Source organism: Protomyctophum bolini, assembly GCF_963924005.1.
Source record: "Protomyctophum bolini genome assembly, chromosome: 7".
In the NCBI taxonomy this organism is placed as follows: Eukaryota; Metazoa; Chordata; class Actinopteri; order Myctophiformes; family Myctophidae; genus Protomyctophum; species Protomyctophum bolini.
In genome coordinates, this window is record NC_137868.1 from 34188985 (window position 1) to 34214439 (window position 25455).

At 41.2% G+C, this 25455-nt stretch overlaps 2 protein-coding genes across 5 annotated transcripts in view; one reads left to right on the forward strand and one right to left on the reverse strand.

Moving 5' to 3' along the window:
* Nucleotides 1–18212, forward strand: part of spire1b (spire-type actin nucleation factor 1b) — a 36259-nt gene extending 18047 nt beyond the window's left edge. For 2 of the 4 annotated variants that reach the window (XM_080769224.1, XM_080769226.1), the window contains 15 exons: nt 4279–4353; nt 4803–4967; nt 5415–5501; nt 6272–6401; nt 7303–7344; nt 9434–9484; nt 10757–10926; nt 11143–11239; nt 11691–11836; nt 14239–14376; nt 14474–14544; nt 14655–14682; nt 15265–15554; nt 15741–16929; nt 17008–18212. In XM_080769224.1, the coding sequence (XP_080625350.1) occupies nt 4279–4353; nt 4803–4967; nt 5415–5501; nt 6272–6401; nt 7303–7344; nt 9434–9484; nt 10757–10926; nt 11143–11239; nt 11691–11836; nt 14239–14376; nt 14474–14544; nt 14655–14682; nt 15265–15554; nt 15741–15996 (1746 nt within the window). In that variant the 3' untranslated portion in view covers nt 15997–16929; nt 17008–18212. The remainder of the gene's footprint in view (nt 1–4278; nt 4354–4802; nt 4968–5414; nt 5502–6271; nt 6402–7302; nt 7345–9433; nt 9485–10756; nt 10927–11142; nt 11240–11690; nt 11837–14238; nt 14377–14473; nt 14545–14654; nt 14683–15264; nt 15555–15740; nt 16930–17007) is intronic. The other 2 variants (XM_080769225.1, XM_080769227.1) reach the window with 1 other exon arrangement.
* Nucleotides 18213–18343: 131 nt separating this feature from the next.
* Nucleotides 18344–25455, reverse strand: LOC308318525 (uncharacterized protein). The gene is made up of 6 exons (XM_080768110.1): nt 25363–25455; nt 24941–25063; nt 24605–24716; nt 24382–24420; nt 19748–19906; nt 18344–19387 (listed from the first exon to the last, which is right to left on the reverse strand). The coding sequence occupies exons 1-6, from the start codon at nt 25414–25416 to the stop codon at nt 19188–19190; spliced, it is 687 nt and encodes a 228-aa protein (XP_080624236.1). The 5' UTR covers nt 25417–25455; the 3' UTR covers nt 18344–19187.

Consider the following 25455-nt stretch of genomic DNA (forward strand, 5'->3'; position numbering starts at 1 on the left):
ACACGTGTGTGCTGTGACCAAACATTGACATGCTATAATCATAAAGAAATTATTTACTTTACTTACAAGTTCACTTGCCTTCGGCGTGCTCACATATTGCACTTATGCATATTCCGCGTATGTCACTGTCTGACTTGGCCACCCGATTTTGAACACAAAATGTGAGCAGCCTCTCTCAATTGTAATATAAGAATAGCTAAAATATCTACAAGCTCATCTGACACGTTGTGAGCTGTCAGATGTCAGTGAGTCCTGCCAATGTACTTTGTCAAAAGGCTTGTAATAACTTATATTAGCCACGCCCTGAGTTAGACAGACACACAGGTTTAATTATACATATATTATTATTATACATACAAGTATACATTATATACTATTATTATTATTATTATTATTATTATTAAATCAGTCAGCGTTCTCCTTATAATATAATATAGAAAGTAAAATATCCATATTAACTGTATATCGATATTGTGATATAAGACTAGATATCATCTGGGATTTTGAATCTTGTGACACAACAAGTGTTGTATAAAAATAATCATTGACGAATAGTGTTGTAGTACTCATTGACTCGTCTCGAGTCTGGTCTCGAGTCCACATTTTCATTTACTATTATATGCAATTTGTGTAAAAATGAATACATAAATACAGTGAATTAGATTACCATTCAGGATTTTAAATCTGTTGTACTTTGACACCTAATACTGTATGCATGCAGCTAGAACTAATTGTAATTTTCTTATGCAATAGCTTTATTAATTTTATAGTTGGTGCGGCTGTGACTGAATACTGTATGTTTTCAGTCTTCTTCAGTCCTCATACCACATTAAGGATTGATGTTTCTATGGTGTGTGTGATCCAGGGTCACATGCAGCTCACATTCAACTACTAGGGAGATGATGGCTAGTTAAACAGGCAATTTCCCTTACTTCCCCTTATGTCTAATAACCTGAGGTTAACAAGGTGCATGCTTGGATGTCCTCATTAGTGCTAGCAGGGGGTGGGGGGTGCTTACCAGTTATAATCACCCCTGCATGCCAACTTGCATGTACTTGTCAGGAGAGATCATGTTTGATTAACTACTTAAGCCCCATTTCATACTTTGTCGGATGGCAATAGCCGATCTACGAGTTGATGTGCGATACGTGCCCTGATTTCAAAATGTTTGACATTTTGAACATTGTGTCTGACTTGATGTTCTCAAAATAGGGGCATTAGGTTGTAAATGGTTAAAGGATGACTTCACCAGTTTTCAACATTCTCTTCATATACCGTAATTGGTTCTCACTAATGTTCATGATAAAATAGCACAATTATTTTCTACTCGGTCTGTGTTTCATAGGAGGGTTGTGGGCAGTTCCCACATCCCCATCGATGATGTCACTGGTAGACAGGTTTCTGAACTGCCCACAGCCCTCCAATAAGACACAGACGAGTCCTTATGCATTGTGGTGGCTGGTGGGTATGAATTTAGACTCACTTCAGTCTTGGCGGCATACATAAACAATTAAACATGAGGAATGTCTTGTCCTCGTCTAATTGAATGGCAAGTGGTATTATGCTTTTGTCCTTTCCCTCTATTTTTACCAGCTGTGAAGCAGACTGGGCTACATTCTATCGGGTTGCTAGTGTGACTGTGCGACTTAACTTCTCTTTGGCTGCCGTATTGACCCATTTGTCATTGTTTTTTTTAAGTTTTGTTTGTTGGTGACAAACCCCTGTGTGTGTGTGTGTGTGTGTGTGTGTGTGTGTGTGTGTGTGTGTGTGTGTGTGTGTGGTGTGTGTGTGTGTGTGTGTGTGTGTGTGTGTGAGTGTGAGAGTGTGTGTGTGTGTGTGTGTGTGTGTGTGTGTGTGTGTGTGTGTGTGCGCGTGTGTGCGTGCGACCCTTGGGTTCCTTCCTTACAATGCTCTCATTCTCCTGCTCTGTGCATGGACCATGTGAAAGACATTATCATTTTAATTGTTACAGTAGGTACAAAGGGCCATCCACACCAAGAATGATAAATATCAATAAAATATAACTATTACAATAATTATGTGATCCGCATTGCCCTGTGAATTGAGCTGAAACTTGATTGATGTTTCTAAAAGTGATCCCAAGTTCCCAACGATATGGTTCATGACCGTCGTTGTAGTTATAGTTGGTGTGGACCTTTAACCACTTGTCGTGTGTCTGTGTCCGTCGGAATGGCCGTATGTCGGAATGCCACTCTGTCCCCGTCTTTGCTGTGCGACTGTATGAGTGAGATTGATGCAGAGCAGGTGTGAATTCTTGGCATCCTATCATATCCTATCCTATCTCCATCCGAATGGCCCTCTCATCACTAAGGCGGCCCTCTCACTTGAAAAGCAGCTGAGTTTGTGGTGATATACAGAAACGGCCTTGGTTTATACACGCCCAGGAGCGAGAGTGGAGGAGAATTATGACCTGGAGTAAATGATTGCTGTAACTAATATTCACAAACTGACAACACAGGTCTTGCCTTGACAGTCAAACACAATAAAACACAAGCTAGAACACAAGCTATCCGGCATCGCTAACAGAGAAAGCCTTGTACAATAAAGCATTTGAAATGGAAATGTTTTGCGTTTGGATGTGAGTTGAAGTCATGATGGCTATACTAATGAGATAATGGTGTTGAGCAGCAAATTAATTAAACCTCTCCCAGAGACCCTCTCGGAATAGATTACCAGGGTTGTGTTGTTACGATCCATATATAACACTTCTTTGTGTGAGCATGATCAGTGCTTAATTTGTAAGTCAATAGGTGCAAGGCAACCTCTCTCACCATAAATATGAGCTGTCTTGTTTTGTCTGTCCCTGTGTTTCTCCATCTCCCTCTCTCTCTCTCTCTCTCTCTCTCTCTCTCTGTCTCTCGCGCTCTCGCGCACGTACGCATGCAGTTTAGCTCACTGGCCTTCTCTTTCCCACAGAGCAGGGCTATGTGCCTGACAATATTTTACCACTATCTAATGGCTGGATAATGCAAATTCCGTCCTTCAGCAGTACTGTGCAGGATGAAGGAGTGGTCCATGCCAATTTTGTCCTACTTTTTTTTCCTGCTTTATTGAAAGTTGAAGTGAAGATGGACAGGAAAGAGACACGCAGCAAAGGTCGTCATGAACGGGACTCGAACACGCGACACGCTGTCAGGCCAGAGCCTATATGTGGCATGTGCCTGGACCGCTAGACCAGTAGGGCTGTAACTACTGATTATGTTTTCAGAGATTGGTCTAACAATTACATTTTCAATTAATCAAAAATAATTGAATTTAAAATGATTACATTTTGAATATATTTTAATATATCCGCAAATTGAGATTACTGTAAAAGAAATTAAGTTTATAATAGACAAATCTATTAGTCTTATTACATTATTAGTCTCATACAACAAATAGCAAATCATCATACTATAATTCAGTCAATGTCTGTGTGTGTGACTGTGCGTGTCTGTCTGTCTGTCTGTCTGTGTGTCTGTCTGTCACTGTGACTGCCGTAGCTCCTCACTGCCTGCACCAATCACTCCCACTTTTCACACAGGCATTGACCATAATAATATGGAGGGTGTAACGAAGGCATTTTTTCGATTTGATAATAATGAATTTATTAGTGAATTAGGGGGGGGTACTGCGCCCGTCTCACAACGGGTAAGGGCTAGTATTGCCAATTTACAAGCAGTAGAAGATATTCCCTCCCCCCAAATCGAATATTATAATCATTAATCAGTTATGTTTTATAATCGATTAAATTGATTTGTTTGATTCCATCACATTCCCTACATTTCTAAACAATGTTTATTCAAATCTGAAGCAATAAGCAAATAAAATAGCTGTCCAGATGAGGGAAAAAGCCTCTTATGATAATTACAATAATCTTCTAGATAATAACAAAATAACTTGCTATGATCAGGAATTGAGGAATATAGTAGTAGTGTGTTTTTGTAGTGTCTTCTGTTATTCTGGCAGACACCAGATTGTAAAAGATCACATTAGCTGTGAACGATAAGCCAATAGTTATTGATTAAGGGCATGTTTGTCTGACAGACCTGACTCCGTGAGCAACTGGTGTATGTGACTTCCTAAGTCAGGTTATGTCAGTGAATTATGTGAGGATTTTTTTGTCTTTAACTGCCTTTGTGTATTTTGATATTTTTAGGCATGCGTAGTTGCTCATTCTTATACAACATTCTTATCTGTTGCAAGGCAATCTCTCTCACCATCTGTCTCGGTCTGTCTGTCTGTCTGTCTGTCTGTCTGTCTGTCTGTCACTCACAGAACCTTCGGAAGATGGAGGGGGGGCCATCAGAGGACACAGGCAGAGAACTCAACGAGCTCCAGAACGCTGACTGGGTAGGGTGACCTGACAGTAACATAAATATTTGACCTGGCTACCGCTTTAATAATATACCAGCTCAGTGGCCTGAGACTGGGAGGTTGGGGTTCAATCCCCGGCCGGGTCATACCAAAGACTCTAAAAATGGGACCCAGTGCCTCCCTGCTTGACACTCAGCATCAAGGGTTGGATTGGGGGTAAGTCCCTGCGACATACTAGCGTCATGTCCAGGGGGTGTACTTGTACATCAAGCTGCCTCACGCTACAGAAACAGGAGATAGGCTCCTGCCCTATGGGCCTCATGGTTCAGCAAGGCTTACAGGTTACCATAGCCTCATTTTTAAACCCCCAAGAATTAAGAAGTAGAATTAATTCGTATCTCCACAGATCTGCGCACACAAACCTCCATATGTGTTTTTGGTTTCGATGTTGTGTGTGACGGGTCACGGTGCTGTGTCTCCTTTAGGCCCGGTTCTGGGTTCAGGTGATGCGGGATCTTAGGGATGGAGTCAAACTGAAGAAGGTACAGGATCGCCAGTACAACCCTCTGCCCATCGAGTACCAGCTCACGCCATATGAAATGCTTATGGACGACATCCGCTCCCAACGCTTCAAACTACGCAAGGTCATGGTAAGTGTCAAGGTTATGATGTACAGTTTGACTGAAGCTGTTGATTCAGGGCAGAAAACAACATTTTCAGCATCACTTTACAGCATGCCCTAGCATTCCTATTCTTGGTGTGTCATAATAGGCAACAATTCAGCGAAAATAGGCAGAAATAGTAGATCTACAAACTCACAGCAGTATTCATTTAACTCTGAATAAGTGAATATGTACAAAATAGACCCCTAGACGGTCAATTTGACCCATGCAGAAGAGCAAATTGACATTCTTGATTTTTCTCTGAACAATTTAAAAACTTTGGAAACCCCTATTTTATTTTTTGGCTATTCAAACAGATCACGTAATTTTTCAAATGGGAGTCCACGGCTAAATGTACATATCAATGTGGGGGTGCTTCACTTGAAAATGTTTGAGAACCACTCGTTTACTTCCATCCTGTTGTTTCCTCTGCAGGTGCAAGGAGACATCCCTCCCAGGTTAAAGAAGAGTGCTCATGAGGTCATCCTGGACTTCATCAGGTCCAGACCCCCACTTAACCCTGTGAGTTGGACACATCCTCACATGCATACTGTACGTCCTGCACAGATCGCTGAACCAGTAGGATCCCCTGCCTGTTTTCGCTGGCAAATTTTAATACGCCCCTCCAGACCAGAAATAACAGTGGCTGGGGCACTGGGGCAGGCTAGCGATACGGCATAATTGCCAAACATCTCAAGGGGGTACATAAAAGACAAAGACAAAAAAAGGTTTGTCTTTTAAAAAAGGTTGTGAACCACTGGCTTACAGGACCAGCTGATTGTTTTTCATTAAAAAAAACACAATTCATTGTTTGAGCATTTGGCCGTGAGATAGACACTTTACGCAACATGCACAAAATTAATAAATTAGATAAACTCAGACGTGATTAAAAGACAAAGAAAATAGATAAGTCTTAAGTAAAGACTTAGAAACCTCGATGGACTGAGCGGATCTAATATAGAGGGGAAGGCTGTTCCAGAGCCTGCAAATGGTTTTCTTGCTAGCATGACCAGCAATTCACCATATGGTGGCCATTTTGCTATTTAGTTAATGAAAAAATGCCACTCCGGGTGGCATTTCTTCCCCGCACCCTGCCATGGATCAACAAGCGCACAACTGAGCTTGTAGATCAGATATTTTCACTATTGAAAATTTCTGGAAATGTTTCATTTCAACACATGAACACATCAAAGAAAATGTATTTTGTCATTTCAAATTTTTGAATAATAAGTAATAAAATAATAAGTATTTATTGGTGTAACCCTGCTGTTGTTGTAACCCTGTTACTGTAGGCAGCAGCCCGTAAACTGAAGCCCCAGACTCAGCCTCCTCCCACCCTCCATGAGAGGATCCTGGAGGGGATTAAATCAGAGCGAAAACTAAGACCAGTGTCTCCTGACCAGATACGCAGGGGCAGGCTGGGTAAGAGAGCTCACTGTGACCCCCCCTCCCACACACACACACACACACACACACACACACACACACACACACACACACACACACACACACACACACACTTGCGCACATACATACATACACTTGATACACTTGCGTGCATACAGTATGCGCTATGCACACAAACATACTTAACAGAAAGTATAATGTGTGTAGACATGCTTGTTGAGTGTTTCTGGGAATCATGTGCAAAGAAAAACAACACAGAGAAACATGTTGTCATTGCTTTGAACTATGCTTCTCTGATCAGCTTGGTCATACTCTGATGTGCCACTGCTGTTTGCTGTTATAACTAAGCTTTCAATGGCTACTGTATGTTTTCGTATTTCGTTGCAGCTAATGTCGGTTATTGTATTGTTAACTATATTGTTTGCAATATAGTGCAAACTCTGCATGAAGATCCCTTTGATGCCAGTGTCTAGCAATTTAATTTAGATTAACAATAATTAACCAATTTTAACTTGAATGTTAATGTTTTATTATTTAGTTAGTTAGTTAGTTTATTTTTATTTTGGTCATTTGTTAAAAACAATACAGTTGTTAAGCATACAGTAGCCTACAACTAGTTAACAAGGTGACTATTTGGCCGAAAAGGTTAGGGCTGAAGCCGAAGCTTATATTGCCCACCTTATCACAAACAAATATACCATTGGCTGTGACTCCTTTGCTATCTAAACATAATTTTAGAGCAGTTACACTTTGTAATTTGAAAGAAAGCCTAAAGCATGCTATCGAGACCCTGTTGAACTGTATAATAGTTGAATAAAGGCATGCTGCATCCTCCTGTATTTATTAACTCTTTTGTCAATTTGCGTCCTAAACCCAACCAATAACTATCCCATGCCATAACTGTTTCTCTTTGCAGTAATTCGGCCACTTAGCATGTCTTTCAGTTTTGATTCGTCAGGTAATTGCTTCCCTTCACTTACCTGGCTTGTTAACCTCAACATGTCATGCACAACATGCACACGCACGCACGCACGCACGCACGCACGCACGCACGCACGCACGCACGCACGCACGCACGCACGCACGCACGCACGCACACACACACACACACACACACACACACACACACACACACACACACACACACACACACACACACACACACACACACATAAACACATTCCATGCTTAAATGCTTGTTGGTGTTGGCTTTTGTCTATGTTAGTGCAGTGGTATATCATGACATTTTTCACTGGTCAGTTAAGGATGAGGGTTGTCGCACACACCATGCACCGGCTACTGTATCACCTAACACCTTACACTAGATCCTCAATGTGCATTACTGCAAAATGTCACAACAGGATTATGTGTGTGCAGAGCATGGGCAGACTTCTTAGGTCCACGTTTTTGTCATAAATGTTAACCCAAATATCCCGTCATTATATGATCTCAGTGTTTTACAAGGGCCAAGACTTTTTTTAACAGTGGCCGATTACAAGAACTCTAATTTCTTTAGTGAATGATATTTCAGGGGGTTCTATATCCAGCATGCTGCAGAAGGTAAGCCATGATTGGATGGGGCAGGTCAAGCAGGTCTTACAGTAGGACAATGCTGCCACCACATCCAGAAGTCACACTCACTGATGATGTCTTTGACAGGTTCTACAGCTGGTGGTTTATTTAATACTGAGAGAGTTACCATAAAAGAACATTATCATCACCTGAATGTGCGGAAAATGTGTTCTTTTGAAATCCCTCATTAGATTACTTAAAGGACCATTCCGGTGCCTAGCATGTTTATAACCATGATTTATACTATTATGACATTACTGCTGTTCGGTTAAAATACGTGAATTATTCTTTATTCACATATTTATTTATTCTTAAATAAATCACACCTGTGTGAAGTGAGGGGTGCTAATATATTAAAGTCTAACTCATGTTGATTAGGTGATGTAAAACAAATGGTGCCAAAACTTTAAATGCCATTAACAATAAAGAGACAATATGACGTAATGAGGTACAATATGACGTACATTTTCCCTTCATTGGCGTTTTTAAAACAAACATTGAACTAAAAACATACATTAAACCTGTATACTGTATAGGAGGGGCTAGCGCCCCTCAAAAAAAAGAAACCCATGTCATGGCTGCCGCTCTTCACGCAATCTCAGGAAAAGTGTCACCTTTACTCAGAACATCATCTCTCAAACATACTGCTGTAATTGGACTCTCAAGGAAACTCTCAGCAGGAGATGTGTGTAGCCAACAACCTAATCAAGGAATGAAAAGGAACAGTCCAGAGCATAGCACATTAGCACTACCTCAGTTTCTTTGAAAATCACCAACCTTATACAAAGGGATCTTTTCATGTGCCAGAATGACTTTGCAGAATTTAATCAGAGGTGCAAATGGATCAGGGTGCGGACAAGAGCTGTCAGCCCCATGCTCTGAACACTGAATATGGTGCCACAGGCTGCATTTCCAGCAATGGCTTGTTCTCAGCATTTTAATAACTTGATCGGACTAATTTGAATGAGGTGATATGGGAATTCTCTCTCACTAATGTGTAGAGGTGTGGGACATCCCCTCCTACTGAGGTCAGGTATCCCTCATTACAAGTGCAACACTTCACACTAAAGCCTAATTTATATTTTGCTGTACGACTTTGTTGCTTGTATTAAATAAACCGATCTTTCAGCTTCGGTTGAGAATCTTTTATTTTCTTTGAGCAACATGGCCATATGGCAATTGTGCTTTTCTCATTCATGCCAGATGTCAGATCATTTATATGTGAGTGTGTGTGTTTGCGGGTCTTGGGAGAGGGCAAACACGTGATTGTGTGTCTAGTTTTTTATATTGGATCGTTCTCCTAGCATACACCTAGTGAGTGGTTCACTTCCCATGTCTTACTGTTGGGACTAATGTCCCAACACGAATAATGGGTTGAAGTTACTTCTGTCCAATGACAGCCATGATGATCAAGGCAGTGATCATAAGTGCTGTCTCAGCTGTACTGTGATATTGAAGGAGATGTCCCCTTTTAGGTTTTGGCATGACACGCAGCATGCCACAGGACTTGTTCCGTACGGGTGCAGGTAAAGTATAAGTGCTGCTGGTTATGAAAAGGCCTTGTTCACCCTAACCCACAATGGCCTTGTCTGTCTGTTTACCCGGCTTTACACTAATATCTCTGGTAATGAAGGAATTTGATTTAGTTGGGTGCAAATTGACTCTAGGGTGCAATGGCTAGAATAAGCTATTTACTCTGACTTATAAAGACTTTGGGCTGGTTGTAATGTACTAATTTAGCAGCAGAGCAAGATTTTCATTGCAATCTGAGGTGATAGAAAGACGGTTCGTTCCAGCCCAGCAGAAACCACAGAGATCTTTCAGAGAGCATGTGAGCTCCTGTGGATCCTTCTGTCTTTATTCAGAAACAGGCAGAGAGAGGAGAGAGAAGAGAAGAGAAAATGAGAGAATGTGGCAAGGTTCCAGGTGTCCCACAGGGCTATCTATGCAGCTCTTCAGTATCTGCCATTTCCAGCACTATTTATCTTTCCTCTTCTCATGCTGCCTCGCTCCCTCTCTCCCTGCAGTATCTCAATCCCCTCTCTGTCTCTCTCTCTCTTACACACAATCACACACACGCACACACACACACACACACACACACACACACACACACACACACACACACACACACACACACACACACACACACACACACACATGTCTTCTAAATCTATCCCCTGCTGTTGTGCATGTTTAACCACAGCCATTTTCAAAGCCAGGTGGAAGGAGATTGTATTTGTATGTCTTATCTTTCTAATGGATGGATGAGTTCAGGTTCAGTGAGTTGCAGTCTTTCACTCTCAGTGCTGTTCTTCACTGAAGCTTCGCTAGACGAAGTGGATGCAGGTTGCCAGAGTTGAGCTCCCAGCCTCCTACTGTACAAAGCTGATGTATTTGAAGAGCCAGTTGTCCGCCTCAAGAGCTCAGAGTCTTAATCTTCCATGGTTCCATGCTCTGTGTGTAACATCAGCTCCTTTATTTGTTTCCCCACATGTCCTTATTGCTTCTTTTTGGGATGGATCTCCAGCATTTTCCTTCAATCTTAAGATTCATAGCATCCTCTCACCTTACGCGTCATTCAAACGGTCTGCTATTTCTGTGAAAGTGCAGGAGAACCCCTCTGGCTCTAATATTATTTTGTTGAAACAAAGTCAAGATCTATTCTTGCAGTCCATTCATGCGTTTTGAAGGGGGAAAAAAGAGGATGCAAGAAATTGAAGGCAAAATACTTTTGAGATTTGTCTCCTTGTGTTTCCCTCTCCTTGATCGTCCCTCTTTTGTCTGGTTCTATACAGATGACTTCAGTCCTAACATGGCCAGGAGGGTGACCAGCACCCTGTCTCTGCATGGTGGATCTCCAAACCCCTCCTATGGAGCCCCTGCTGGATCCCAGTCTGTCCCTCAGAGGAAACGACTCTTGAAGGCTCCCAGCCTGTCTGAACTGATGACCTCCTCTGACTCTGACGTGAGTGTGTGTGAGTCCGTGCTTGCGTCTGTGTGTGTCTGTGTTTGTATATGTGTGTGTGTGTGTGTGTGTGTGTGTGTGTGTGTGTGTGTGTGTGTGTGTGTGTGTGTGTGTGTGTGTGTGTGTGTGTGTGTGTGTGTGTGTGTGTGTTGGGAAAAAATGCGTTTGGTTTGGAACAAATAATGATCGATGCGCTCACATATTTGCTATATTCAGGATGATGAAACTTTGGGGCGCAGGTCAGCCAGCAGCTCCAGTGTTGCTACATCACTTATGGATGACACATCTCCAGAGACGGCCCCGGGAAAGAAAAGTGAGTCCCCATCATCCACCATCATCATCTTTCCCCCCCGACCCTCCTTCACAGAGAGACTGCTGATTGTCATTAAGACAGCTACTCTAATTACCAAAGAGAATTAGTATCCATCCATCCATCCGCTTATCTGGAGTTGGGTCACAGAGGTAACAGTTACAGCAGAAAACTCCAGACCACTGTAGCTAACTGTAACAGGGGGATCCTAAGGCATTCCCAGGCCATTAATAACCTCATATGGTCCTTGGTTTGCTCCCAGCTGGGTGTGCCTGGGCAACCTCCCTGGAGAGGTGCCCAGGACCCATCCGTATTAGAAGCCAGAACCACCTCAGCTGGCTCCTTTGCGCACCCTTATTCATTTGCATAAATATGTCATTACATATTTATGGCTGCCTTTAAGAGAAATATGATCATTGATTTAATCAAACACACTCTTCTCCGCCAACTCCAGCTCCTCCGATGTTCCTGCCCATCTCCTCCACCCCCCAGCCAGAGCGCCGCCACCCCAAACAGCACAGGAGACACTCCATTGAGAAGGAAACTCCCACCAATGTCCGACAGTTCCAGCCACCTTGCAGACAGAGCTCCAAGTCTCTGGTGAGCCAGACACTAGCAGTACAATAAGACCCAATACTAAAACAAAATAATTTGGTTGTTCATAATGCTGTCTGATTTATGTCTGAAGATAATCGGAAGATAAATATTGTTAGTATCATGACATCATTTACAATTTTAATTTAACATTATCTTCATAATGCAGTGGTATCGTTCACACATCCGCATGGTTTAGCTGTTTCACTGGGATGAGGTTTTCTAAGGTCATTATGGCCCGGGGAAATGTCACATGGTGGCCATTTTGCTCTTAAGAGAGCTGATAAGAAGAGCATCAGGATGGGTAGACTGAGTTGAGACAAGGAAGGGATAGAAACCAGACAAACATCCTGTCACTCCTGTGTCAATCTTCTCTTGATAATAATAATAATAATACATTTTATTTATAACGCACTTTACATTTGAAGCAAATCTCAAAGTGCTACAGGCAGAAAAATGTAAAAGAAAAATAAGAATAAAACAGTTAAAACAGCAACATGTCTCTCACCACATTCAGCAGTCAGTGTATGTCAAAGTATGTCAGAGGTTTCAATTTCTGCAAATCTCACACACACACACACACACACACACACACACACACACACACACACACACACACACACACACACACACAACATGCTGTAACCTTCTCTCACTCAGGTTGGGATGTTAGCCACCCTGCTTGCCTGGAGCCCTCTCCTCTGCTCCTCTCCTTGCACACTACATCACATACGGAGTTTCCACCCCTTTGAGGCATGTGCATTAGGGTTGGTGTGGGCGCTTTTTGCACTGTGCAGGGACATCCACATCAGTGGAAGAGAGTCTGCCAAGGTTTGCCAGTCTACCCTCAGTCCATACTGGCATAATAATAACTGTAGTTAAGAATCCATCCTCTCCTAATACTGCTTTTTGCTTGTTTAGAGATCCTTTTCATAGAGCAGATCTGCCATAGTAAATGCAAAAAATAAAATAATAATGGACAGGTGAGTCTGTTTTACACATTTATTTTTCTTTAATTAATTGCATTTTTAACCAGCAACTCGATCATACAAGTATAAATTAGCCTCACCCCTTTACTCTCTGATGACATATCCTTTGAATGCCATTGCTTTCCTTTTCTAAGGCTCTCTGTTGGCTAACATCCATGTTAGTTTTAGACACACAAAAAACTATTAATCATCCAAATGCAGTTGAAACTGTCGTAAAGTACATGCTCTTGTTATGCAGTATACATTTACATTTGCAATTACACTTTGTGGTTTATGTTCTAGCACATTTGTTCTAGCAGAATTTGTTCTAGTACAGATTTGTGGGAGTTATGAAATGATGAAAAAGGAAGGGATGTCCGCACACTGAGTTGTAGCTCCCAGGAAAATTCTTTATTTTGTTACGTCTCGACCTCTGTGGGTCTTCGTCAGGTATGAGTGTACAACATCAAGAGGCGTATTATATAACAGCATATGGGCAGGTCAGTTATGAAATTATGAACTAATCTAATGCTTCTCCATTTCTCTGCCTGTGTTTTAGTTACAGTTCAGCAGGATGTATCTTACAGTGCATTAATTAACTTTTAATTTAATTTTCTCACTTTTTCAAACCTCCAAGTAGAAGGTAACATTAATAGAATGTGTGACATTTGTGCTACATTTCCAGTATTCGAAACCATGTGAAGACCTATTCAGGCAGACAGGCACACATGTTCCAATGCAACCAAAATAAATCATTAACATTGTGAAGTACATCTCAGTGACATCACCAAGATGTACTTCACAATGTTAATGATTTTTTTTCAGACCTCCAGTTCTAGGCAACACAGACCTTTTTATTATCTCCACACAACAACTCTAAGGTATAAATGACAGAGTAAAATGTTGAAAATGAGTGCTACTTCCCTTTAAGTGAAGCAGTTGTTTCTGTACCTTAAGTTAACTAAGCACTATGGTGCTGATTTGAAAAAGACTACGATTTGAATCGGATCAATCCAGTTTGTTATACAACCCAGGCCAACTCGGTGTGAGCTGTTTTCTTGTCCAGTCAACAATGGGGAGGTTTTTACAGCCCAAATGTACCCTGGCGTGAGACAGAGCACTCTGAAATAGTGGTTTTGTATGTGTGTGTGAGCGTGCGTGTGTGTGAGCGTGCATGTAAATGGAATGGGAAACACACAGCCCAATGTGTTAATGTGGTGTTTGGTGTTGACATGGTAACTAACTTGTGTGTGTGTGTGTGTGTGTGTGTGTGTGTGTGTGTGTGTGTGTGTGTGTGTGTGTGTGTGTGTGTGTGTGTGTGTGTGTGTGTGTGTGTGTGTGTGTGTGTGTGTGTGTGTGTGTGTGTGTGTGTGTGTGTGTGTGTGTGTGTGTGTGTGTGTGTGTGTGTGTGTGTGTTTGTTTGTGTGTGCACACGTGCAGGAGGAGTTCTGTTTCCCTGTGGAGTGCTTGTCTCTAACAGTGGAAGAAGTGATGCACATCAGACAGGTGCTGGTCAAGGCAGAGCTAGAGAAATTCCAGCAGTACAAAGAAGTCTACAATGCCATGAAGAAGGGAAAGGTACTCCTTTACTGATGTGCCTGTTTGAGGGGGAATAATGCAAACATCTTATTATGTTTTTAACATCTTGCTTGGCCTTTGTAATTTTGTATTGCAGCTTTGCTTCTGCTGTCGAACCAAAAGGTTTTCCTTTTTCACTTGGTCCTACACCTGCCAGTTTTGCAAAAGGTAAAATATTCCGTTGTTAGATCTTTCTGATACTTCTCCCGGTTAATCTAAACCTACTTGAGGACAGTACTAATCTTTCTCATTCAATGTTCCCTGGATTCTCCTTTTAGGCCTGTGTGTGCGCAGTGCTGTAAAAAGGTATGTCATCAAGCACATATTACATACATTACATACATACATAATAAATACATACATATTAAATAGAGTATGTAAAATAAGTGTTAATAACTTAACTCAGTAACAGAGGTCTCTCCAGTTCTTTAGTAAACAGAAAAAACATTTTCAGGTAGACGCATACAAGTTACAGATAATTCAAAGCAATGAAACGCATAAATGATCAGTCAAAATTGGAACTGGAACACTAACAATGTTAAGCTGTGTGTGTTTTTCTCTCCTTGTTGGATAAAAGTGTTATCCTGACCTGGAAATTTATTTTCAGCTTACTAAAGAAATGGACAGATAAGGAGACATGTTACTGAATAAACTATATCTGTATGGAATATAGAGCCTTACATTTTAACAATAAACTTTCCTAACTAAATTATATCACATACTGTACACCCCTTTTGAGCATAGTACACTGCAAGTATAAATCAAGCCTTATATCCAGAGTGAACAACAGAACCAAAATGGAAAACAAATGGAAAAAGTCATGTGCCTACAGCTTGTACAGCATACTGAATGAATGATATTCTCATGTGTGCACTCCCACTCTATCAGATGCGGCTGCCATCCAAACCCTATTCCAGCTTGCCCATCTACTCCATAGGCTCCACCAACACCCTCCCCAGGGATAGGTTGGCTGCCATGTCGGCTGTAGGAAAGGGATTGTCAGTGGCCATTGGTGAAGGCTCACCAGGAATGCAGCGACATGGCAACCCAGGGGCCTCTGTTGTGAGAGGAGCAACTGCAGGGCCATCTAGTGGTGGTGCGGAGCTATCAGAAGATGGAGTAGGTGCAAAACCATCCACTAGCAAAGATCGCCACAGCTTTCAGAAGACTATGTCCAAGTAAGATCACTGCCCTACATTATTTATTTGTTGTACAAAGCAAATAGTGATGTATGGTATACTGTACACATAGTATGTAAGAGAAATATAGTTAGACTTTTGGTAATTGTCAGATTGCAAAGCAAGCAACCATTTCGTCATGATGTAGCCAGCCTTGTGTTACAGTACTCCTTTCACCTCCATCAGGTTGTCGAAGCATGGCTCGCTGAAATCTCATGAGGAAATAGAGCTTCCCCCAGAGCTGACGGAGGACTGGGCCACCATGGAGGTGTGTGTGGACTGCAAGAAGTTCATCTATGAAATTATCTCTTCCAGCAAGCACAGCCTGTCACTGGCCACCAAGAGAGCACGCTTAAAACGCAAGACGCAGTCCTTCTACATGTCCTCTCCTAAAGTGAGAGAGGAGTATCGCCCATCAGAGAGAACAATCAAGGAGATCTAGAGCTCCTCTATCTTCTATCTCCCTCCATCTCTTTCTCTCTCTCTCTTTCTCTCTATCGCTCTCTCTCTCTCTTACAACTGCCTGCTGCATCTACATTATATGGCACAATTATGAAGACTCAACACTGGAAATGTTTTTCTACTATGATCAGGTCTGTGTACTATACTGTACATGTCTAGCTCTTTTAGGATAGACTTACATGTGGACCGTGGTTGCCAATGGCGAAGTGTGGACTGTGTGGTGTTGTTTGTGCGTGCTGATCGTGGTACATTTCCTCTAGACAAATGTATGAATACGGCAATCTTTTTCTACCGCATTTAGTTTTCTCTGTAAGATAGATGGTCCCGTACAAAAGCAAATACTTTTCTCAAAAGAGACTGAAATGGCTGTTGAGACAAACAAGTTAGTGTGATGGCCTCAAAGAGTGGGTTCTCTCCCTCACAGTGGCTGGCACAATGGAACGGTTCTCCATGAGGCTTCATCGCCCATGGAAAATAAAACTAGCACAAGAGAAAAGACTGATGTGTACTTCCTCAGTCAATGACACTCTAGCTAAATGTACAAGGTTTAGATCTTGGAGTCTCCTTAAACACCAGGGGCTGACCATGACAAGGAACGAAGCGATGGCTTAATGAACATACAGTACTGTACATGGAACAACCACAACTGTACTTTTTTGCAAAGGCTTTGGTTTTGTATGATGTATATTGTATATATTTCATGATCCATACATTTTTGGTTCTCCTCCATTTACTTTGGCCTTCTCTCCCCTGTTCTTGCTAAATATGCTCAATGGTCTCCCTTGCAGTTTAACCTTTACTGATCATATTATTGAGAAGAGTTGTACACACATTTTCAGGAAACAAACACCTGTTCAGGAAACAAACAAAACTCAGTGTTTCCACTCATCAGTTTGTCGGGGTTTTTTGAGTGGTGCAACCATAGGGTAGCCTGACACAGCCTGAATTTTCATTTCGTTAATGTGGCTAGCGATTCAGGGGCTGGAGCCAGGCTAACCATAGGGTGGAAGCCACTCCAATGCCCAGCTTTGTCCGTCCACGTGTCTTGGTGTCCCTATGTATGTTTACGGTACCAACAGGGGGCGCTGTTGCACCACTCACTTCAGACAGGTCTGATTTGTAAAGGGGGGGGGGGGGGGGTTATATGCAGATTTAGTGCCAAAATTCATTACTCATTTGTGTGTAACCCAAAGAAGCTTTGTTTTGTTTTTTTCCTGTAAGTGTACATGCACTGCTCTTGCAATAGGATCGCCAGTTCAAAGGCATGCTGCGTTGTGTACAATGTTCTGTTCTTTACCTTGTCTAACACTATGCTCCCAGTGGCCAAACAATGATGGGGAAAGCTTAGTCAGTGGAACACTGTATAATGGAGATGAGGTACAAAGTGAAATTGAAACGTATACTTTCAACTATAGAAGCACAATTTTAATTCTACTTTAAAATGCCACTATCATTTTTGTTTCCCTTGCAAATGTTAAAATGCAGTCTACTTGGATTACATTAAACAGTATAGAAATAGAAGCAGGGATTGTTGCTTGCCTAATAGGCTACAGCAGTATGTTTCAGGATATGAAATAGTACCCAGGATTTGACGGGGGAATAATGGAAAATGGTCCAGGAGGAATCATACTATATTTGAAGTTAATTTGCCAAATTGCCAAACGTATCCATATCCTTCACCTGTTCTACTACAGACTCGCTGATCATTTTAAAGGCATCAAAAAATGTTAACTCACTTCCCTGGCTGTAAAACATGAAGCTCACAATAATGCCTTTTATAATTTTCAGTACGCTGTGATCACATCTAATTTTCCTCATCTTCCTTGATATTTCTGCCTTAAAAACAGTCATCTAACTACTGTAAATACTTTTGTTTACTACCATTTGTATGTAGGTCAAGTCTGTTTGGCTTGATGATGCTGTGACAACAATTCATTCAGAGTGAAACTACTGTGGTTTTAGTTCTCTCAGAGGGAAATCCAGCTAATGTACAACGCGTTAACCCTGGACCCCAGAGAGAGAGAGAGAGTGGGGGGGTGTGTGGTGAGAAATGCATATGAAATCGTGAGCTGTAACAGCATCATGCATGTACATTACTATGGTGTAGCTTGTACCTTCAATCTCTATTATCTTATGGCTGTAACTCCCTACTGAGAATACAACAAATGATAACTAAAACAATAAAATGAAATGCAATACCCGACACCTGCACATATTTGATTTTTTTTTAATAAAACACATTGTCACTTTATACAAAATAATATACTTTATATGTAAAATACATAATATACTCTAAAAAACAGGACCTCAACAAACTGCCTGGGTATTAAACAGTCTTGAGGTGACAGTTGTATCTAAATACATTTTCCATAAAATACATACAATTCACAAGCTTAGACTTGTTTTTATTTTGTATTTATGATACTTCACAATTGAGGACAGAAGCTCTTACCCTGAATATCAATGTCAAGAGTTAATTCCATAGAACTGAAATGATATTAAATAAATAAAATAACGAAGAACACTGCTTAGTAGGCTATAAAGAAATCAAGATTTTGAATCAATGCTACTATGAGTAGGCTAGGTGGCCTTTGGCCATACATTTTTAAATGACCACATTCATTACTCATGATAAAGATTACAGTCACTTTTTTACCACTTTTTTTACAAGCTTAAACTATTCCACACATGAAAACACTGTAGATATACAAATATAAAACCATCTATTATGCCTTTCTCTGGTATTGTTCTGTGAAGGAGCAGAGTAATAAAAATTCCAGGCCCACAGGAACACGCCCAGGGTGCCGGCCCGGTTCCAGCAAGCCGCCCCGCGTCCGAAACAGTTGATAAATGACAGTTACAGTGTGGGGGTACCTCTACTGTCACTGTACTGTCACTGTACTGTAAAAAACCAACCAAACTCTATTTTTGTGATCGGACAGCCAGCCACCCAGCCAGCCACAAGGATTTGCATGCTGCACTGCAACGTTTAAAGTAAACAGTTTAAATGGTGACATTGTTTTGATGATGTGTTGAAGTTTGTTTTTGTTTGAGACACAACTGTACCCAAAGTTTGCTCATTCTATAATGGATGGCAACTTGAGGAGCAACATTGCAGTGATGTGTATGTGAAAACAATTGGCTCGGGCGCTCAGCAGGCAGCAGCACATGTCAGTACAGTGTACTTTGTTCTTCTGTTGTAGTTTCTGGCTCCATTTCACATGGCTGATTTACCTCCATGGAGTTGTTGTCTCCAATGATGACACAGTTGAGGTGAGAGCCATAGATGTCAATGCTCTGAGGGTCTAATGGTGGAAGTGGATCAGTGGTCTGGGGCGCCATCTGCTGCCCACAGCTGCACCTCATCGACTCTAGAAAATAAATGATCAAATTATTAAATTAGATTTATAAACAAGTGAATGTGATTTATTTTCCCCTTTGAGTTCTGAGGTCATTGTTTTTAATCTTCTCTGTGACAGTGTAATACACTGTTGGTACAGTATAGGCCTACAGTATACAGTATAACATTTCACAGATGAGCTAATAATCAACAGTATTCAACATTCATTGTTGTATTACAAGTTGACTAATGTTTATTGAATTTATAGAAATGTTTATAGAACTTTCACAATTAATAGGCCAATAATTTAACAAGGCTACAGGCAGCATATGACTGTCACCTGCATGGGACATTGTGACAAATGAACATACTGAAAAGTAGGAATACCCACCATGCATTTGGAGCCCAGAAGCATGCAACAGAGGCTGACTTTCCACGACTGCAGACTGGTAGTTCCTGTTCCCAATGATGCAACTGGTCATGGTGGTGTTGCTGATGTTAATAATTAGGGTTGTAGGAGGGGGAGCCATGGAAGTTAGGAGACCCACTGCTTATGAAAGTACAAGAGAAAGGAAAAGGGGAAGAGACTATGACAATGGGAAGTTTCTAGTTCCACAAACTGAGAATATGTTTGTTGTTGAAGTTTCTTGTAGTTCCCAATGATATGCAGAAATCCTGTACAGTAGTGTAGACTATAAACCAATAGCTTTGGAAGTAGGTGAGATGTGTGTGCCTGTGATGGGATAATAATTATAGACCTACAATATGGATTGTATAAATCTTACCTTGTTATATTTGTAATGTTTTATTTTTTAAGACGTTTAGAACATGCTTAATATTTCATATCTTACAGGGTATTTTATACTGAACTGAACAACTTTCTATGAAAAGCATGGTGAAGGCTAATGTAAACAATATGTCTAGTCTAGGATTTTAAGGATGATTACAAATCAATACTTTGCATAGTAGCCTACTACTGTAGTAGTAGTAGTAGTAGTAGTAGTAGTAGTAGTAAGTTCAGGCTCTCTTGAGAAGGCCACCAACTGTGTTGGTATTTATCTCAACGAGACGAAAACTGAATACGTAAATATATGCAAATCCAATAATAATCCTCTGAAACAGGTTGATGAATGATGACTTAGTAAGATGTTAAAAGTAAAAATATTTAGGACGACCGTTGAGCCGTTTCTATACTCTATGGCTCTGAGACATGGACACTTTCAAAGTAATTAGAGAAACGGTTAGATGGCACTTACACCCGCCTTCTAATGAGAGCGCAAAATCTATCTTGGAAGAGCCACCCATCGACTAATCTAATCTTCACTAGTCCGATCCAGGAGATCACAGTTTGCCGGCCACTGCTACAGAGCTGACAATGAGGTTATATCTTCCCTTCTTCTCTGGAGTCCTGCCTCAAAGCAGACCAGAGGTAGAAAACTGTCATTCCCTGATGTCATCGCTAGGGACACATGCATCAGTCGGCAGGAACTGGGGAGTCCAGTCATTATATGAAAAAACCTAGGACAAATTGCAATAGTAGCAAACTCAACTGATTTTGTATCCTCATTATGTCCTTAGAGAGGGAAAAAAAGTCCCAAGGAATCCCATCATGGGAAAGTTTTGAAAACGACCTATATATATTCATATCGAAAAATGCCTGTTATAACATAGTGGTGAAGGGGGTTCAAAATTTTACTTTTAGATATCACTATAAAAACTCACAAGCTGATTACACACGCAAAGACAAGAAAAAAAGTCAATCACAACTTCATTGAATTATTCTGTTTACTCATGCAAATCACACATTATCTTATTTGATATGCACCAATTAGCATACACGCCAGAACTAATCAAAACATTTGATTAGCCCAGAAATGGGCTAGAATTGGTATGGTATGGTATGGTATGGTATATGGTACCGTATATGATATGGTATATGGTATGGTATGGTATATGATATGGTATGGTATGGTATGGTATGATATGGTATATGGTATATGGTATATGGTATATGATATGGTATGGTATGGTATGATATGGTATGGTATATGATATGGTATGGTATATGATATGGTATGGTATGGTATGGTATGATATGATATGGTGTATCGTATGATATGGTATATGGTATGTGATGTGATGTGGTATATGGTATATGGTATGGTATGGTATGGTATATGGTATATGGTATATGGTATATGGTATATGGTATATGGTATATGGTATATGGTATATGGTATATGATATGGTATGGTATATGATATGGTATGGTATGGTATGGTATGGTATGGTATGGTATATGATATGATATGATATGGTATATGGTATGGTATGGTGTATCGTATGATATGGTATATGGTATGGTGTATCGTATATGATATGATATGGTATGGTGTATGGTATGGTATGGTATGGTATGGTATGGTATGGTATGGTATGGTATGATATGATATATGATATGATATGATATGATATGATATGGTATGGTATATGATATGATATGGTATATGGTATGGTATGGTGTATCGTATGATATGGTATATGGTATGGTGTATCGTATATGATATGATATGGTATGGTGTATGGTATGGTATGGTATGGTATGGTATGGTATGGTATGGTATGGTATGATATGATATATGATATGATATGATATGATATGATATGGTATGGTATGGTATATGGTATGGTATGATATGGTATGGTATGGTATGGTATGGTATGGTATGGTATGGTATATGATATGGTATGGTATGGTATGGTATATGGGATATGGTATGGTATGATATGGTATGATATGGTATGATATGGTATGGTATGATATGGTATGGTATGGTATGGTATGGTATGGTATGGTATGGTATGGTGTATCGTATGATATGGTATATGATATGGTATGGTATGGTATGGTATGGTATGGTATGGTATGGTATGATATGGTATGGTATGGTATGGTATGGTATGGTATGGTATGGTATGGTATGGTATACCATATGATATGGTATGGTATGGTATGCAGGGTTTCCTGCACAATGTTTTTTTTTTTTAGGGGGCTTTTGAATCATGGTGTGTGTGATATGAAATGTCCAGTGCCTCCCCAAGTGCCACCCCAGTGTCTGCCCAGTGCCTCCCCAGTGTCTGCCCAGTGGCTCCCCAGTACCTCCCCAGTGTCCCCCTGAGTGCCTCCCCAGTGTCCCCCTGAGTGCCTCCCCAGTGTCTCCCCAGTGCCTCCCCAATGTCTCCCCAGTGTCTGCCCAGTGCCTCCCCAGTGTCTGCCCAGTGCCTCCCCAGTGTCCCCCCGAGTGCCTCCCCAGTGCCTCCCCAGTGTCTCCCAGTGTCTCCCCTGAGTGCCTCTCCAGTGTCTCCCCAGTGCCTCCCCAGTGTCTCCCCAGTGCCTCCCCAGTGTCTCCCCAGTGCCTCCCCAGTGCCTCTCCAGTGTCTCCCTGCAGTGCCTCCCCAGTGTCTCCCCAGTGCCTCCCCAGTGTCTCCCCAGTGCCTCTTAGTGTCCCCCTGAGTGCCTCTCCAGTGTCTCCCCAGTGCCTCCCCAGTGTCTCCCCAGTGTCCCCTCAGTGCCTCCCCAGTGTCCCCCTGAGTGCCTCCCCAGTGGCTCCCCAGTGCCTCCCCAGTCAGTGTGCCCCTGAGTGCCTCCCCAGTGCCTCCCCAGTGCCTGCCCAGTGTCCCCCAGTGTCTCCAATAGCAATACAAGAGCAATAATACAAATTAATCTTATTAATTAATGAATCAAATTAATTCATTAATTAATCAAATCCCCCCCCCCCCCCCCCCCCCCAGCACCATGCCAAAGCTTTTTCCTGCAGGAAACACTGGTATGGTATGGTATGATACCATATATGGTATGATATGGTATGATATGATGGTATGGTATGGTATGGCATACCATACCATACCATGGGCTAGAATGGGCAGAATTGCCCAGAAAATACACAGTTTTTATAATAGGCAGAAATTACATATTTGTACAGCATGCAAAACACTACATGATTCTTGCACAAAACTACATGGGCTTAACATAAATTTGGTATGTCTGTATAGGGGAGGCTTGTAGGTACCCATGTAACCCATTTCCATTAACATATATTGAGGTAGAAGGCCAAGGGACCATTTGAAAAATGGTGATGGCCATATTTCCCTCCCCAAAAAATCGTCTTAACTTTGAATAATTAGGTATGTAGCCCCTTTCAAATGAGGTAACATGACATGGTTGGTCTCATTGGAAACCCGAGGTTGTCTAGAATCAAATGGTATCTTTACTTTTGAGCTACCTCAAAATTTGAACGCGTCACAATCTCTGAAAGACAGTGTCGTCAGTGATCCTGCCAGCAATCAAGTAGGTGTCATAGGGGTAACAAAACATTGAAAAAAAACACATTTCCCATGATGGGATTCCTTGGGACTTTTTTTCTCTCACTAAAGACATATTGAGGATACAAAATCAGTTGAGTTTGCTACTATTGCAATTTGTCCTAGGTTTAGCCTAATTCTGGCCTATAATGACTGGACTAAGGGGGGTGCATACTTTGTTTAGACTAGTCATTGTTTAGACATAAGATTGGTGAGGGGTGTGTTAAAACGACCGGATTAAGGTTGGTGAGGGGTGCGTTAAAACGACCGGATTAAGGTTGGTGAGACTCTTCGTATTGCTGTACTCAGGGAAGCGTTACCGAAGCATCAAAGCCAGCACAACCAGGTTTTCTTCCCCAGGCTGTAAGACTGCTAAACAAATGAACAATGCACTTTTTCACGTATTAAGGCCTTGTGTGTTGTCTGTGTTCCTTTAAAAACCTTTTAAAACCTTTTACATGGGTTTTATCTGAGTTGTTTTAAACCTTTTAAATAACCTTTTACATGGGGTTTGCACTGTTATTTATTTATTGTTTTTATTTTTATTGTGTATTGTGGAGCACCCCCAACCTAAGTTTTTCACAATGCATGTACTTGTATATCTGTGTGACAATAAACATCTTGAATCTTGAGTAGTAGTAGTAGTAGTAGACTAGTGCTCACCTTGTGTAGGTGTATCCTCCAGAGGTTGGGATATTTGAGCTAAAAAGGAGATAGAAAGCATTAAATTAGACGGACGGACGGACGGACGGACGGACGGACGGACGGACGGACAGACAGACAGACAGACAGACAGACAGACAGACAGACAGACAGACAGACAGACAGACAGACAGACAGACAGAGATAGACTAATTAATGTAGTAACATGGGTTGTTCTGTTTACCTGGACAGCAGGGTATGACGTTTTGACAGAGTGAAGGACAGCACATCTCCAGTGAACTGTAGAGAAGCTGACATGCTCTCCTTCCTTTGCTCTGTAACAGCTGGAATACTTTCTGGAAGGAAAAATAAGTCAAAATATATTATTCATATATAATATAAAAAAAGACAATCATACAAAACACCTTTCATTTGCTTATTAACTATCCGTTACATAGGCTATAGACCTTCATCTGAGCATTTCAGTCACACATATCTGTAAAACAGGATTGTACAAATCCTAACACTGTATGAATAATGGTCACTCAAGCATGAAGACTGAAGACATCAGCATCAGTACCTGACATTCATGCTCCTTCTCCTTGATGGCTTGTGTGTCATTCATAGGGGCATCATCATACATGGTCTCCATCACGCAGGACATGGTCTGGACTCTTATGTATTTGAAGCTGCAGGTTTTTTTCTGTGCCATGAAAGGAAAATAACTAAATAAATATATAGGCCTAATTTTGATGGTATCTTGACATTTAAGGGTTCTAATACAAAGTTTTGTTTTTGTATTATTAATTTCAGCCTCTGCAACTTGTTAATAATACACTTTACTCTTGCACTGTGGCTGGAAGTTTGCACTTTGCATGCTATTTCATCAAACAAACTTAGGCTACCCAGAAGAGAACGGCTACGATCTACTAGGCCTAGTTTCTAGCATGGAATCATGTGCCTGTTATCACATATTATGTAATATTACGGAAAAGGTCTTACCAGATATGAATGACAGCAATTTCGTTTGGTAACGCCATCCTCAGAATAATACATACAGACAAGTTGAGACAACAATTCATTATGCTGCAATAA